The sequence below is a fragment of the Bufo bufo genome, chromosome 8, assembly GCF_905171765.1.
Source record: "Bufo bufo chromosome 8, aBufBuf1.1, whole genome shotgun sequence".
NCBI lineage: Eukaryota > Metazoa > Chordata > Amphibia > Anura > Bufonidae > Bufo > Bufo bufo.
In genome coordinates this window covers 36,853,810-36,872,176 of record NC_053396.1, presented here as the reverse complement: position 1 = coordinate 36,872,176, position 18,367 = coordinate 36,853,810, and the positions used below count along the sequence as shown (strand labels likewise).

The 18,367-nt window shown below is 42.2% G+C and overlaps 1 protein-coding gene across 5 annotated transcripts in view; it reads right to left on the bottom strand.

Moving 5' to 3' along the window:
- Nucleotides 1–18,367, bottom strand: part of DENND1A (DENN domain containing 1A) — a 785,792-nt gene that overhangs the window by 27,442 nt on the left and 739,983 nt on the right. For all 5 annotated transcript variants that reach the window (XR_005774032.1, XM_040406251.1, XM_040406253.1 and 2 more), the window contains one exon: nt 8,829–8,917. Coding sequence is in view for 4 of the 5 variants with exons in the window: in XM_040406251.1 (XP_040262185.1) it covers nt 8,829–8,917 (89 nt within the window). In the remaining variant the exon portion in view is untranslated. The remainder of the gene's footprint in view (nt 1–8,828; nt 8,918–18,367) is intronic.

The following is an 18,367-nucleotide window of genomic DNA, read 5'->3' as shown; positions in this document are numbered from 1 at the left end:
GTGTATTCCCTTATATTGTGTTACCTGCTCAGTGTATTCCCTTATATTGTCACCTCCTGTGTATTCCCTTATATTGTCACCTCCTCAGTGTATTCCCTTATATTGTGTCACCTCCTCAGTGTATTCCATTATATTGTGTCACCTCCTCAGTGTAGTCCATTATATTGTGTCACCTCCTCAGTGTATTCCCTTATATTGTCACCTCCTCAGTGTATTCCCTTATATTGTCACCTCCTCAGTGTATTCTCTTATATTGTCACCTCCTCAGTGTATTCCCTTATATTGTCACCTTCTCAGTGTATTCCCTTATATTGTCACCTCCTCAGTGTATTCCCTTATATTGTGTCACCTCCTCAGTGTATTCTCTTATATTGTCACCTCCTCAGTGTATTCCCTTATATTGTCACCTCCTCAGTTTATTTCCTTATATTGTCACCTCCTCAGTGTATTCCCTTATATTGTCACCTCCTCAGTGTATTCTCTTATATTGTCACCTCCTCAGTGTATTCCCTTATATTGTCACCTCCTCAGTGTATTCCCTTATATTGTCACCTCCTCAGTGTATTCCCTTATATTGTCACCTCCTCAGTGTATTCCCTTATATTGTCACCTCCTCAGTGTATTCCCTTATATTGTCACCTCCTCAGTGTATTACCTTATATTGTCACCTCCTCAGTGTAGTCCATTATATTGTGTTACCTCCTCAGTGTATTACCTTATATTGTCACCTCCTCAGTGTATTCCCTTATATTGTCACCTCCTCAGTGTATTACCTTATATTGTCACCTCCTCAGTGTATTACCTTATATTGTCACCTCCTCAGTGTAGTCCATTATATTGTGTTACCTCCTCAGTGTATTACCTTATATTGTCACCTCCTCAGTGTATTCCCTTATATTGTCACCTCCTCAGTGTAGTCCATTATATTGTGTCACCTCCTCAGTGTATTCTCTTATATTGTCACCTCCTCAGTGTATTCCCTTATATTGTCACCTCCTCAGTGTATTCCCTTATATTGTCACCTCCTCAGTGTAGTCCATTATATTGTGTCACCTCCTCAGTGTATTCTCTTATATTGTCACCTCCTCAGTGTATTACCTTATATTGTCACCTCCTCAGTGTAGTCCATTATATTGTGTTACCTCCTCAGTGTATTACCTTATATTGTCACCTCCTCAGTGTATTCCCTTATATTGTCACCTCCTCAGTGTATTACCTTATATTGTCACCTCCTCAGTGTATTCCCTTATATTGTCACCTCCTCAGTGTATTCCATTATATTGTGTTACCTCCTCAGTGTATTCCCTTATATTGTCACCTCCTCAGTGTATTCCCTTATATTGTCACCTCCTCAGTGTAGTCCATTATATTGTGTCACCTCCTCAGTGCATTCCCTTATATTGTCACCTCCTCAGTGCATTCCCTTATATTGTCACCTCCTCAGTGTATTCCATGATATTGTGTTACCTCCTCAGTGTATTCCCTTATATTGTCACCTCCTCAGTGTAGTCCATTATATTGTGTCACCTCCTCAGTGTATTCCCTTATATTGTCACCTCCTCAGTGTAGTCCATTATATTGTGTCACCTCCTCAGTGTATTCTCTTATATTGTCACCTCCTCAGTGTATTCCATTATATTGTGTTACCTCCTCAGTGTATTCCCTTATATTGTCACCTCCTCAGTGTATTCCATTATATTGTGTTACCTCCTCAGTGTATTCCCTTATATTGTCACCTCCTCAGTGTATTCCCTTATATTGTCACCTCCTCAGTGTATTCCCTTATATTGTGTTACCTCCTCAGTGTATTCCCTTAGATTGTGTTACCTCCTCAGTGTATTCCCTTATATTGTCACCTCCTCAGTGTAGTCCATTATATTGTGTCACCTCCTCAGTGTATTCCCTTATATTGTCACCTCCTCAGTGTATTCCATGATATTGTGTTACCTCCTCAGTGTATTCCCTTATATTGTCACCTCCTCAGTGTAGTCCATTATATTGTGTCACCTCCTCAGTGTATTCCCTTATATTGTCACCTCCTCAGTGTAGTCCATTATATTGTGTCACCTCCTCAGTGTATTCTCTTATATTGTCACCTCCTCAGTGTATTCCATTATATTGTGTTACCTCCTCAGTGTATTCCCTTATATTGTCACCTCCTCAGTGTATTCCCTTATGATGTGTCACCGCCTCAGTGTAGTCCATTATATTGTGTCACCTCCTCAGTGTATTCCCTTATATTGTCACTTCCTCAGTGTATTCCCTTATATTGTCACCTCCTCAGTGTATTCCCTTATATTGTCACCTCCTCAGTGTATTCCCTTATATTGTCACCTCCTCAGTGTATTCCATTATATTGTCACCTTCTCAGTGTATTCCCTTATATTGTCACCTCCTCAGTGTAGTCCATTATATTGTCACCTCCTCAGTGTATTCCCTTATATTGTCACCTTCTCAGTGTATTCCCTTATATTGTCACCTCCTCAGTGTATTCCATTATATTGTCACCTCCTCAGTGTATTCCCTTATATTGTCACCTCCTCAGTGTAGTCCATTATATTGTGTCACCTCCTCAGTGCATTCCCTTATATTGTCACCTCCTCAGTGTATTCCATTATATTGTGTCACCTCCTCAGTGTATTCCCTTATATTGTCACTTCCTCAGTGTATTCCCTTATATTGTCACCTCCTCAGTGTATTCCCTTATATTGTCACCTCCTCAGTGTATTCCCTTATATTGTCACCTCCTCAGTGTATTCCATTATATTGTGTCACCTCCTCAGTGTATTCTCTTATATTGTCACCTCCTCAGTGTATTCCCTTATATTGTTACCTCCTCAGTGTATTCCCTTATATTGTCACCTCCTCAGTGTATTCTCTTATATTGTCACCTCCTCAGTGTATTCCCTTATATTGTGTTACCTCCTCAGTGTATTCCCTTAGATTGTGTTACCTCCTCAGTGTATTCCCTTATATTGTCACCTCCTCAGTGTAGTCCATTATATTGTGTCACCTCCTCAGTGTATTCCCTTATATTGTCACCTCCTCAGTGTATTCCATGATATTGTGTTACCTCCTCAGTGTATTCCCTTATATTGTCACCTCCTCAGTGTAGTCCATTATATTGTGTCACCTCCTCAGTGTATTCCCTTATATTGTCACCTCCTCAGTGTAGTCCATTATATTGTGTCACCTCCTCAGTGTATTCTCTTATATTGTCACCTCCTCAGTGTATTCCATTATATTGTGTTACCTCCTCAGTGTATTCCCTTATATTGTCACCTCCTCAGTGTATTCCCTTATGATGTGTCACCGCCTCAGTGTAGTCCATTATATTGTGTCACCTCCTCAGTGTATTCCCTTATATTGTCACTTCCTCAGTGTATTCCCTTATATTGTCACCTCCTCAGTGTATTCCCTTATATTGTCACCTCCTCAGTGTATTCCCTTATATTGTCACCTCCTCAGTGTATTCCATTATATTGTCACCTTCTCAGTGTATTCCCTTATATTGTCACCTCCTCAGTGTAGTCCATTATATTGTCACCTCCTCAGTGTATTCCCTTATATTGTCACCTTCTCAGTGTATTCCCTTATATTGTCACCTCCTCAGTGTATTCCATTATATTGTCACCTCCTCAGTGTATTCCCTTATATTGTCACCTCCTCAGTGTAGTCCATTATATTGTGTCACCTCCTCAGTGCATTCCCTTATATTGTCACCTCCTCAGTGTATTCCATTATATTGTGTCACCTCCTCAGTGTATTCCCTTATATTGTCACTTCCTCAGTGTATTCCCTTATATTGTCACCTCCTCAGTGTATTCCCTTATATTGTCACCTCCTCAGTGTATTCCCTTATATTGTTACCTCCTCAGTGTATTCCCTTATATTGTCACCTCCTCAGTGTATTCCCTTATATTGTCACCTCCTCAGTGTATTCCATTATATTGTGTCACCTCCTCAGTGTAGTCCATTATATTGTGTCACCTCCTCAGTGTATTCCCTTATATTGTCACCTCCTCAGTGTATTCCCTTATATTGTGTCACCGCCTCAGTGTAGTCCATTATATTGTGTCACCTCCTCAGTGTATTCCCTTATATTGTCACTTCCTCAGTGTATTCCCTTATATTGTCACCTCCTCAGTGTATTCCCTTATATTGTCACCTCCTCAGTGTATTCCCTTATATTGTCACCTCCTCAGTGTATTCCATTATATTGTCACCTTCTCAGTGTATTCCCTTATATTGTCACCTCCTCAGTGTAGTCCATTATATTGTCACCTCCTCAGTGTATTCCCTTATATTGTCACCTTCTCAGTGTATTCCCTTATATTGTCACCTCCTCAGTGTATTCCATTATATTGTCACCTCCTCAGTGTATTCCCTTATATTGTCACCTCCTCAGTGTATTCCCTTATATTGTCACCTCCTCAGTGTATTCCCTTATATTGTCACCTCCTCAGTGTATTCCATTATATTGTGTCACCTCCTCAGTGTATTCCCTTATATTGTCACCTCCTCAGTGTATTCCCATATATTGTCACCTCCTCAGTGTATTCCCTTATATTGTCACCTCCTCAGTGTATTCCCTTATATTGTCACCTCCTCAGTGTATTCCCTTATATTGTCACCTTCTCAGTGTATTCGCTTATATTGTCACCTTCTCAGTGTATTCCCTTATATTGTCACCTCCTCAGTGTATTCCCTTATATTGTCACCTCCTCAGTGTAGTCCATTATATTGTCACCTCCTCAGTGTATTCCCTTATATTGTCACCTCCTCAGTGTAGTCCATTATATTGTCACCTCCTCAGTGTATTCCCTTATATTGTGTCACCTCCTCAGTGTATTCCCTTATATTGTCACCTCCTCAGTGTAGTCCATTATATTGTGTTACCTCCTCAGTGTATTCCCTTATATTGTCACCTCCTCAGTGTAGTCCATTATATTGTCACCTCCTCAGTGTATTCCATTATATTGTGTTACCTCCTCAGTGTATTCCCTTATATTGTCACCTCCTCAGTGTATTCCCTTATATTGTCACCTTCTCAGTGTATTCCCTTATATTGTCACCTTCTCAGTGTATTCCCTTATATTGTCACCTCCTCAGTGTATTCCCTTATATTGTCACCTTCTCAGTGTATTCCCTTATATTGTGTCACCTCCTCAGTGTATTCCTTTAGATTGTGTTACCTCCTCAGTGTATTCCATTATATTGTCACCTCCTCAGTGTATTCCCTTATATTGTCACCTCCTCAGTGTATTCCCTTATATTGTCACCTCCTCAGTGTATTCCCTTATATTGTGTTACCTCCTCAGTGTATTCCCTTATATTGTCACCTCCTCAGTGTATTCCCTTATATTGTCACCTCCTCAGTGTATTCCCTTATATTGTCACCTCCTCAGTGTATTCCCTTATATTGTATCACTTCCACGATGTATCCCCCCTATAGTGTGTCTCTTCCTCAGTGTATTCCGCTATAGTGTATCTCTTGCTTAGTGTATTACCTTATATTGTGTCACCTCCTCAGTGTTTCCCCCTATAATGTGTCTTTTCCTCAGTGTATCCCCCTATAGTGTGTCTATTCCTCAGTGTTTTCCGCTATAGTGTATCACCTAATCAGTGTATCCACCAATAGTGTGTCTTTTCCCCAGTGTATCCTGCTATAGTGTGTATCGGGGATCTGATCACTAGAGTCACTGTTTGGCGGTATTATTAGTTTGTTCCTGATAAAGTAATTAGGCATTTCTATGTTCAGCTTTTATTTTCCTTCTTGCGTTGGTATACATACATAAAGGGGTTCTGCAAAAATGTGATTTAACCAATAGGTTATTTTCTGATGACACATTTCCTTTAAAGGGGTTCGGCAATTTTTTTAAAACTGATGATCTATTCTCTGGATAGATCATCAGCATCTGATCGGCGGGGGTCCGACACCCGTGACCCCTGCCGATCAGCTGTTTGAGAAGGCAGCAGCGCTGGCAGTAGTGCCGCGGCCTTCTCACTGTTTACCAGAGGATAGATCATCAGTTTAAAAAAACTGCAGAACCCCTTTAAAGGAAATGTGTCATCAGAAAATAACCTATTGGTTAAATCACATTTTTATGTTTAATATATTTTTAAAGACTTTTTGATGATGTTTTTACATTTTCCATGTATTCCATATAGTTTTTGTATCAGATCATTTTTATTAAAGGTTTTACATACAGCCAATTGTTCAGATAAACCATACATTATATGACAATAGGATATCAATACAGTAAAATCACATGTATTCCATATAGTTAAACAAAAAACATGAAATACTGCAATTTTCACACTGACCACTATGTCTAATAATTGGCGCAACTTTTTGGTCTGTACAGATCACTTAACTCATTCTAATCCTGCCTGTAATGATATCACCTCTGAGTATAGATAAGACAGGATCCACCATTCACAATAGGTGATTGTCATATCTTATCTATTCTTTCCTTGTACAATGACCTCTGCACAGGTCACAGAGCATGCCTAGAAAACTCTCTCATAGAAGTCACTGAGGTCCCCTCTTGACCATTGTGTCTATGGATCATGGGGCTGCTGTAAAGCAATTTTCTTAATCTAATATATAAAGCTGAGTGTATGTGTGTGTGTATGTCCGCTAAAGGAATCTGCACCGTCGCATTTACAATCACAAAATTTGGCACGTAGGTACATCAGGTGTCCGGGAAGATTTTAGACCAGGTCTCAGCTTTCTAGGACATACCGATCCTGAGATATTCCCCAAAAATGCATTAACCAACCCTGGTCACATGACCCTTAACAACCAATAAAAGCTCACAGGCCGTTAGCCTCCACATACACAATTTTACTCCAGGCTTCCATAACAACCCAGCCATTTATCTTCACTGCTGTAGGAGAGCTTTAAAGGAAATCTGTCACCAGGATAATTGCTATTGAAGTAAAGCCATGGCCTAATAGCACTTAGTACCTTATTTCCAGATGTGCCTTTGTTCCAGCAATAGATGTTTTTATCCTCTGAAAATCGTTTATTTGGTATGGAAATGAGCCAGTAAGGTGCCCAGAGGGGCGTCACTCTTGCAGGAAGGAGCCCAGACACGCCCCCTGCCACAATGTGTCCACCCTCAAAAGATTAAAAACCCCGCCCCCAGGTCCCGCTAAGCCATGGCCCTGGTCTGGTTAGGCCACGCCCCCTCACACTCCTGAGGCGCCGGGATTTGAAAAAATGAAAGTAAAAATCAACTTCTGTCAGCTGCAGGGGTGGGTGGGAGGGAGGGTGACTTTCTCCCTGCAGCTTACACTAAGACAGCACAGTGCTGCTGTCTTAGAGTGAGCTGTTCAAAAGGACATGCCCCCAATCTGGTTAGGCCACGCTCCTTCCACTCCTCAGCCAACTGAGATTGAAAAAATGAAGTTAAAAATCAACTTCTAGGTCCCGATCAGCCAAGCCCAGATCTGGTTAGACCACGCCCCCTTCCCACTCCTCAGCCACCTGAGATTGAAAAAATGAAATAAAAAATCAACTTCTAGGTCCTGATAAGCCACGCCCAGATAAGGTTAGGCCACGCCCCTCCCACTCCTGAGCCGACGAGGATTGAAAAAATAAAGGTAAAAATCAACTTCTGTCAGCTGCAGAGATGGGAGGGAGGGTGACTTTCTCCCTGCAGCTTACACACAGACAGCCCAGTGCTGCTGTCTTAGAGTGAGCTGTTTAAAAGGACACGCCCCCGATCTGGTTAGGACACGCCCCCTCCCACTCGTCAGCCAGCTGAGATTGAAAAAATGAAGTTAAAAATAAACTTCTAGGTCCCGCTAAGCCACGCTCTGATCTGGTTAAATCACGCCCCCTCCCACTCCGCCTACAGGGATTGAAATAATGAAAGTAAAAATCAACTTCTTTCAGCTGCAGGGATGGGAGGGACGGTGACTTTCTCCCTGCAGCTCACACTCAGACAGTACAGTGCTGTTGTCTTAGTGAGCTGTTCAAAAAGACACGCCCCCGATACAGTAAAGGTCACTGTTAAGGGGGCGGGCCCCTGTAGAGGTCACTGTCAAGGGGGTGGTATGCTATGAAAGTCACTGTTAAAAGGGAAGGCTACTGTAAAGGTCAAAGTTAAGGCGGTGGGCTGCTGTGGAGGTCAAATTTTAAGGGACGGGGCACTGTGGGGGGTCAGTGTTAAGGGGTGGGGGGCTGTGGAGGTCACTGTTTTTGGGGGCGGGGTGCTGTAGATGTCACTTATAGTGGATAGTGTTGATATCTTTTAACGACACACACAAACATTAAATGAAATAGAATAAATATACCCGACCGAAGCCGGGTCCTTCAGCTAGTGCTTTATAAATGCTGTTAAGAACAGCTCAGCCAAGATGGCCGCCCGCATAATCATGTTCAGGAAATGGAATAAAAAAATCTATAATCAAAAAATAAAATCAGATTAGAAAAATCAGATATGTTACTATCTGGTTTTAACTGGCAGATAAAATTTTTGGTGACACATTTCCTTTGAGGTACTTCAAGGTGGCGTGACCAATTTACGGACAAATTGCTGTGGCACACATTGCACACCACTACCTTTTCGTCTCCCCCCCTCCCTCGCCCAAGCTCACAATCCTGGATCTACTGCTGAACCAGAGTCAACTGTCCACATGGCCATAAACTGACAAACCTTCTTCATTCTTCTGCTGGTCCTGTAAAACCTGGAAAGTGTAAGCCTAATTTTTTTAATAGTTTGCATGTACATTTTTGGTTACTAGATTCAGGGAGCTTTTAGTGAGATATTACAAGATGAACATGTTACTTGGATAAAGTAAAGGTCCGCACTTACTGGTCAGGGCTGGAGATTGAAGTCCTACGGCTCTCCACCACAGCGTTACTTTTGGGCCGGCGAGCAACATTGGGTCTCGGGGGACGGACCTGTGATTAAAACATTACACAATGTTCAGACATGGCTCAGATTTGCAGTTCACCCTAACATCCCTGCAACAAACACACAGGACGGGGTTTATCAGGCAACCAAGGTTCTGCCGTCAGGTTTTCTAAAGAAGAGAACGTGTTAAAGTACAAAACCTCACTGATGTATAATAGATGTTTTTTACCACCACCGAGGAAAATACTGAACTCCAAGAATTAATGCAACATAATTTCAACATATGGAGCAACGCTTAGCATGAAAAACCTGCAAAAACGGAAATAACACTGGAGTTTGCACTGGACCAGAGTGAATTTTTGAGAGTAGGAACATCTTTACATTACTACTTCTAATACCTAAATTTCTTCCTTCACCTTGGAATGACAGTCCATAGAGGTACCAAGATTAACAGAATAGTACAGAATAAGTCTACATTCACATGACAGTGAAAAAATAATGCCAAATCGGTCTGTTTTTAATGGCCATTTATTTCACCAATGCCGGAGAAACGGCCATTAAATACGGTCTCCTTCCATTTGTATAGGGGCTGTCGGTCAGTGAGAGGAGACAAACTAGGGCACGTCCTATTTTATGATAGCCATTATTCAAGGGCCATAAAAAAATGAGCATGTGAATACCCCATAGCCCATTATTGTTGTAAAAAAAAAATATAATAAAAAAAAAAGACCCTCGCACAGCCATTTTTGTTTACTGTTGTTTGAATGTAGCCTTAAGGAATAATGATCAGTTTTTCCTAGAACAGCACTACTCTTGTCAGTAGACTATGTCTAGTAATGCAGACGGAAAGGGGTGTCCCAATGAGTACTGTCCAAACACTTGACCACCCCCTCCAGCATATTGTATTCTTAAATTGTAACTGCCAGTAAAGACATAATGTTACCGTAGAACTCAATGGAAGCTGTAAAATCTCTTTTTGTACTAAGTTTCCCCTAGTGGCAGCTGCAGGATAAAGCTCTATTTGTACCTTGGGAAGTGGCAGTAGTTCACCACTTTCCCTCCCTCACCACAGGCCATATATCAGAGGGAGGGAGGGTGTACTCTGCTGGAGTCTGGCCCCGCTAAGAGAGGAACAGAACCAGAGACCCGATGGGGCACTTGCCGACTTTAACCGTATGATTGTTGCCTCAATAAACTGCTGCTCAAATTTAACCTTGCCAAGTCTGTATGAGTCACTGTGCCATCATCAAGTGGGGTACCCTGTACAAGCTTATTCCTACTTAAGTGAATGGAGCTGATATGTAGTACAAGACATGTCCCATGTACAGGAGATAAAATAGACCTTTTTTAAAAATCCTGGACAAACACTTTAAGGTAATAGGAGTCTTACACTGAGAAGAGCAGTTGCTTGTGAGGAATTTGACTTTTATGTGGATGCTCTCCTATATACAGGGAGTGCAGAATTATTAGGCAAGTTGTATTTTTGAGGATTAATTTTATTATTGAACAACAACCATGTTCTCAATGAACCCAAAAAACTCATTAATATCAAAGCTGAATATTTTTGGAAGTAGTTTTTAGTTTGTTTTTAGTTTTAGCTATTTTAGGGGGATATCTGTGTGTGCAGGTGACTATTACTGTGCATAATTATTAGGCAACTTAACAAAAAACAAATATATACCCATTTTAATTATTTATTTTTACCAGTGAAACCAATATAACATCTCAACATTCACAAATATACATTTCTGACATTCAAAAACAAAACAAAAACAAATCAGTGACCAATATAGCCACCTTTCTTTGCAAGGACACTCAAAAGCCTGCCATCCATGGATTCTGTCAGTGTTTTGATCTGTTCACCATCAACATTGCGTGCAGCAGCAACCACAGCCTCCCAGACACTGTTCAGAGAGGTGTACTGTTTTCCCTCCTTGTAAATCTCACATTTGATGATGGACCACAGGTTCTCAATGGGGTTCAGATCAGGTGAACAAAGAGGCCATGTCATTAGATTTTCTTCTTTTATACCCTTTCTTGCCAGCCACGCTGTGGAGTACTTGGACGCGTGTGATGGAGCATTGTCCTGCATGAAAATCATGTTTTTCTTGAAGGATGCAGACTTCTTCCTGTACCACTGCTTGAAGAAGGTGTCTTCCAGAAACTGGCAGTAGGACTGGGAGTTGAGCTTGACTCCATCCTCAACCCGAAAAGGCCCCACAAGCTCATCTTTGATGATACCAGCCCAAACCAGTACTCCACCTCCACCTTGCTGGCGTCTGAGTCGGACTGGAGCTCTCTGCCCTTTACCAATCCAGCCACGGGCCCATCCATCTGGCCCATCAAGACTCACTCTCATTTCATCAGTCCATAAAACCTTAGAAAAATCAGTCTTGAGATATTTCTTGGCCCAGTCTTGACGTTTCAGCTTGTGTGTCTTGTTCAGTGGTGGTCGTCTTTCAGCCTTTCTTACCTTGGCCATGTCTCTGAGTATTGCACACCTTGTGCTTTTGGGCACTCCAGTGATGTTGCAGCTCTGAAATATGGCCAAACTGGTGGCAAGTGGCATCTTGGCAGCTGCACGCTTGACTTTTCTCAGTTCATGGGCAGTTATTTTGCGCCTTGGTTTTTCCACACGCTTCTTGCGACCCTGTTGACTATTTTGAATGAAACGCTTGATTGTTCGATGATCACGCTTTAGAAGCTTTGCAATTTTAAGAGTGCTGCATCCCTCTGCAAGATATCTCACTATTTTTGACATTTCTGAGCCTGTCAAGTCCTTCTTTTGACCCATTTTGCCAAAGGAAAGGAAGTTGCCTAATAATTATGCACACCTAATATAGGGTGTTGATGTCATTAGACCACACCCCTTCTCATTACAGAGATGCACATCACCTAATATGCTTAATTGATGGTAGGCTTTCGAGCCTATACAGCTTGGAGTAAGACAACATGCATAAAGAGGATGATGTGGTCAAAATACTCATTTGCCTAATAATTCTGCACGCAGTGTACTGTATATGTGTTACATATGTGTTTCATATACTAACTGCATACAATGATAACCTTAAAGGGGTTCTCTAGGAATGCTGATTTTTCAGCAAATGCCCGCAGCCTTTCGCCGTAAACAGAAGATCCATATTTACCTGCTCCCCATTGCGTGCATGTTCTGGTCCCCGGTTAGTTTTCTTCCGGCGCTGCATGGGCTTGGTCACATGCTCCACTGCAGCCAATGACTGGCTCCGCGGTGACGTTCTGCTTCTGGCTACGTCACCACTGAAGCCAGTTATTGGCTGCATTTGAACATGTCCATGCAGCGCCTGAAGGACACAAGCTGGGGAATGGAAGATGGACACAGCGGTGGCATCACGGAGGACTGGAATGGCTGGGAGCAGGTATGTATGAATCTGCTCTTTGTCGAGAAATGCTGTGGTCATTTGCCTAAAGAAAATCAGTATTCCTGGAGAACCCCTTTAAGAATTTCCAGTGCAGAGTAGTGTGAGTGTTGTACTGCTTTGTCCTAGTTAATGATGACAATACATTTTGCGGCTTGTATGTGCATTACAGAGGACAGGTCCGAAGCAGGAGGTTTTAATAGTCACAGGCATAAGCAAAACTGCTGAAGGAAGATGAGTAGAGAGATGCCGATTGCAAGACTGTGGTGAGCGCCTACAATGTGAAACAGAAACCTGAACTGCATCCAAAAAGAAACAGGGAGCCAGCGCAGAGACTGGCAAAACATTAGTAAAACAATTAGGAGGGAGAAGTCAGTCTGGTAGAGGCACCGAACATCAAACCTGATGAAAACCAGGGACTGGGCGGTTACAGTAATCAACTTGTATATTTTATACAGATGCTTGACTCCATATGGGCTTTCCAGGATGGACATAGTTTCTGCAATGCAACTGCCATTCAAGTGAATGGGAGTAGTGTGTAATGACCAGCCCTGGCCACTTTAACCGAGATGTGACGTTCCATTGCCTGCTTCTGAGAACACCCGAGTAGCAGGGTGCTGGGAGGAGGACCCTCGCCGCTCAGATACTAATGACCTATCCTAAGGATAAGTCATCAGTTGTTCAGTCCCAGAGAACCTTCGCAAAATTTTTGCCAGTCCTGCTAAAATCCGATTCCTACTCTTCCTGCCAACTTTATGACTTATGTGCTTCCCTGCACTTCTCTTTTGGTGGGAGACAGTGAGAAAAGTAGGAAAACAGAGGATGGAGATAAAGACTTCTAACAGGTGTTTCCAAAGCTTGTCCAATCTGCCCTGTAGCTTAAGAAATATGTAGTGGAAACTAAGCAAAGCCATTCAGTCAGCCATATGTCTTCTTACCTTTGAAATCTTCCATGCTGATGGTTTTAGTTTTCCTCACCAGTCTTTGGTTGCACTGCTGTGAGACTAACCTGACACGTGACCAAGTAATCACTGACCATCGAGGTGGCCTATCAAACTTATCTCACTATGTTTATGTATAATGTTCAATTTCATTTGGTTGATAAAAAATTTGGAAATCTTGGGGTAGATTAAGTTAAATGATCCAGAATTGTGGCTCAATGTGTGCCAGTAAACTGTCGGCCATGCCTTACCCCAGATTTACTATGTATTTTCAACACTTTTTGTGCCTCATTAGACAGTTTTAAAAAGGGCCTTCAAAAAGGTCATGGCTTATAGGGGTCTTAAGATGTAGCAAATTGTGCCAAAATTTTGGTGCAAAATATTGGGCTAAGGCAAGCCAACCAAGAGGTGGGATAAGGAAGAGACCGTGTCTGTCACATAGTGTGTTAAATTTGGTGCCTCTTCTGCCTCCTTGGTCTAGTTTTAAAGAGGGAACGTTTCTCCTGACATGTCTGTTTTAGTAACTACTTGTACTCCCCAGGTAATAACAATTCTGGATCAACTTTTCTTATGACTCTGTGTTGTGCCATTTCTTTATTATTCCTTCTAGATGTTTGCAATGAAGGTCCAGCTGGCCGTTACCAGTTGTGGGTGTGTCCCTTCATAGTCTGACACTGGTAGCAATGGCAGGCTGGGCTGTCTAATCACGATCTGCTGCCGGAAAAAAGCTAGACAGCATGGAGACGACCGATGGCAAGTAACAGTAGCGGTCTCCTCCGCTAATGAGCAGGCGATTGCCGGGAAAGAATGCTGCCTTCCCAACAATTGCCTGCAGAAATCTTTCCCAATGTTTAAACCCAGCTCCTGCCCGAATCTATTTGACCACATGAGCAAAGACTTCCTGGGAAAAAAATATGAACTGCTGGCAAATATGGTCTATAATGCCACGAGTAGAACTCAACATTTCAACTGTACGTTCTGAGACTATTACCAGACATGATAACATCACCACAGCATTGTCCAAAAAAAAGGAGACAATTTTGAATAATGGCACATAAACACATATGAGGAAACAGGAAAGCAATAGTTGCCAATGATCTGGCAGAGGGTGGCTTATGATACAAAAAGGACAATGGAAGTGAAATTTGCAGCAACAATGTGAAGGTCAAGAGGCTTCCTAGAGTGAGAAGGAAGAACGTCTCTGATGTGAGCTAGATAACATAGAAATGAGGTTCTTAAGAGGTGTCTTAAACCTTGAAATTTAAGATGATTTAACCAAATAGCTCAATTTGGATTCTCTCCTCCACCCCTCTCTTTTCAAGGATCAATTTCAAGCAATTTGTGAAAGTCTCCCACAAGATATTCGTCAGAAGAGCTCATTCCGGTACTTTCAGGAAAGCAGCAGCAACATCAAGACTGCATTTCAACAAAATATGTTCAGCCTCAATGGTAGCACTCCAAAAGCACGACACTGATTGAAGAGTTATAAAGAGAGAAACATTGTGTAGTTCATTATGTCATGAGCGTGTGACATCTTGCTTGTAATGGAGCGTGACACGAGTCAGTAAATGTCACTTCTTCACTATTGTATCTGACACAAGCCAGGCAAAATTAGGAAAGACAACAATTCCAAACAAAATGATACATACAATCATACATCCTCCATAAGTGTCTTACCAGTAGGATTAACCCCTCTTTGTAAGTATGTACCGTAAGTAAGAGTACAAACATGGGCAATGGTCACATAATATACAAGAGTGCAAAATGACTAAAGAAGGCACACATACAGGTGAAAAATAAAAGTAAAAAAATTAGACAAAGGCTATGGACACCTTCAGGACATTTTTATAACAGCATTTTACTCATTTAGCTGTCACCTCATTGTTACTCAGCCCAAAATGAGTAAAATTCAGTCATAAAAAATGCCCCAGAAGGTGTAAATAGCCTAAATCTCATGGTATTGAAAATGAGATGCCATAAGAAGACAAAAGTAAGAGAAGGAAAGGTTTAAAGGGCTTATCCAGCCACCTATTTTTTTTAAAAAGCAGTTTACAATTATATAACATAATAAAAAAGGTAATTCTCAAGTTACTCATTCCCTTTCATTTCTTTTTTGGACAAACAGTTTTTAAGAGTAAATAGTAAAAAACATTCCAAGAGAATAGAGGGATGAGGTGAAAGGCATTTAGAGTGTATAGTGGGTCATTTATTAAGACCAGCATTTTAGACGTCGGTCTTAATAACCCGAGTTGGCGGTGCTCCACAGAAGTTATGTAGAGGAGCCAGCCTCTACATAACTTGACCAGATACATCGCCGTTTCTATATTGACGCCAGTTCTCTTGCCGGCGTAGATTTATGCCTAAAACAGGCATAGAAAGTGATGAATGAGACGGGCCTGCCGGCCTGTCCTCTTCCCCGAACACGCCCCCTTTTTTTAGACCTGGCTCTGCACCGCAATCTGCGCCAGAAATGCGCCTAATATAGACATATTTCTGGTTAGTAAATGACCCCCTATGTTTTTAATGGGTATGTGAACAGACTTTAGATGCATTCCACATTTTGCGGAACGGACCAGCTGGCCCCTAATGGAACAGTCCTATCCTTGTCTGTTATGCGGACAATAATAGGACATGTTCTATTGTTTTGCGGAGCGGACATGCGGACGGACGTAAACGGAAGGCACACGGAGTAACTTCAGTTTTTTTTGCAAACCCATTGAAACGAATGGTTCCGCTTAAGGTCCGCAAAAAAACGGAACAGACACGGAAAGAAAATATGTTCGTGTGCATGAGCCCTAAGACATTGATTGGGGTCAATGTAAGGTCCAGCTCCTGACAACCCAAAGATCGGCTGTATTTCAGCAGCTCTGGCACCGGATATAGGCACAGTGTAGTGGGAGGAACTGGTTACTGCTCCTGGGATTTAGATTTTCCATACCTATTTAGCCCCGTGTAACAAAAAGAAGGGGACGTTTAGGGCATTACATCACCTATATAGCTGCTCTCCCCTCTGCTTCCCCCAGAAGGCAGCCAATTTGCACTGTGTTTTACCACTACCGGAACGCTGCGCTGATGGTATTAAACTACATGTCCCAGCAGGTTATGACCACCCAGCATGCCCAGGAAACAGCAATTAGTCACCCAGGCTGGCTCATTATCTCCTGATGGCTGGTGGTCTGTGTGCAAGTTGCCATCTTCTGCTGTGAGATCCGCAGAACAAACAAATCCAAAATGTTCTGAAGGTACAAATGTGGCGGTTCCCTTTAAGAAATGTGCATACAGCTTGTGGTTTATTTAAAAGGAGAGAATTATTGAGAACAATTAAACATATTTGTAGTCAGCAAAATTGAAATAGTTGAAGCGTTAACACAGAAGAAAAGATGAGAAAATGATTAATTATTGTGAGTCATTAATGAAGAGAGCAGCCAATGGGGTATATCCTGTACTAATTAAAGAAACCACTTTTATTGCTTTTTTCTGGCTTAGTTCTTGGGAATATGTCATCAGAAAATGAGATATTGTTTAAACCAAGATTCTATGGCAGACATACTTTTAATACTTTTTAGTGGTTATTTATTCCATGTCACTATGGGGGTCAGTTATCATGCTGAAATACGCCTAAATCAGGCGTATTTCAGGCGCAGATGGTGATGCAACGGTTAGTTGCGCAGCTATCTGCGACTTTGCCCCACTCACGCCAGGTCTAAAATTGTTGGTGTGGCATGGGCGGGGACGGGGGTGGAACGGCAGGCCCGTCTTATTCATCATTTTCTACGCCTGTTTCAGGCGTAGAAAAAGGTCTAGATGTAAGACAGCAAGGAAGCTATTGTACATTTAGAACTGGCACTGGATGAACCGAAGTTATGGAGAAGCCACAAGCACGACCACTGCTGCTGGATTACAGGGTGGTCGTAACCATGGAAACGAGAAGTGTATAATGTAATGGAAAAATGAATCAGGCCACCAAACGAAGCAATATGGACAATAAAAGTGCATTAGTAAGTGACTTGTATTAACTTTCTGTACATGATAAATGTCATTTGCTGAAGTGAGACAACCCCTTTAATGTTAATAAGTACAGTATTCACCCCCTGAAAATCAATACTTTGTGGAGCGAAGTATCTTGTGGTATGTCTCTATTAGCTTAGCACATCTAGGCACTTGGATTTCTGCCCAGGCAAAACAGACCCAACTCACATTAGATGGGTTCTGTTGCTGTACAGCAGCTTCCAAGTCATGCCACTGATCCTATATTGGATTGAGGTCTGGGCTTGGACTAGGCCATTTCATGACATTTAAATGTTTCCCCATAAACCACTCCAGTGTAGCTTTATATTTCAAGTAATTTTCCAGCTGGAAGGTGAACCTCCGTCCCAGTCTGTGTGCCAGAATGAAATCTACAGCAGCTCCAAGCTGTGTATGGTTGATAGAGGTCCTATGGACAGAAACTTCCATCTCCATTGTGGAGTGTATGGGTTCTAGTGGTCCTATAGACAGATAATTCCATCTCCGCTGTGGCGTGTATGGCTTACAGTCGTCCTATGGACAGATACTTCCATCTCTTCTGTGGAGTGTATGGTTTATAGTGGTCCTAAGGACAGATAGTTCCATCTCTTCTGTGGAGTGTACGGTTTATACACTGCTCAAAAAAATAAAGGGAACACTTAAACAACACAATGTAACTCCAAGTCAATCACACTTCTGTGAAATCAAACTGTCCACTTAGGAAGCAACACTGAGTGACAATCAATTTCACATGCTGTTGTGCAAATGGGATAGACAACAGATGGAAATTATAGGCAATTAGCAAGACACCCCCAATAAAGGAGTGGTTCTGCAGGTGGTCACCACAGACCACTTCTCAGTTCCTATGCTTCCTGGCTGATGTTTTGGTCACTTTTGAATGCTGGCGGTGCTTTCACTCTAGTGGTAGCATGAGACGGAGTCTACAACCCACACAAGTGGCTCAGGTAGTGCAGCTTATCCAGGATGGCACATCAATGCGAGCTGTGGCAAGAAGGTTTGCTGTGTCTGTCAGCGTAGTGTCCAGAGCATGGAGGCGCTACCAGGAGACAGGCCAGTACATCAGGAGACGTGGAGGAGGCCGTAGGAGGGCAACAACCCAGCAGCAGGACCGCTACCTCCGCCTTTGTGCAAGGAG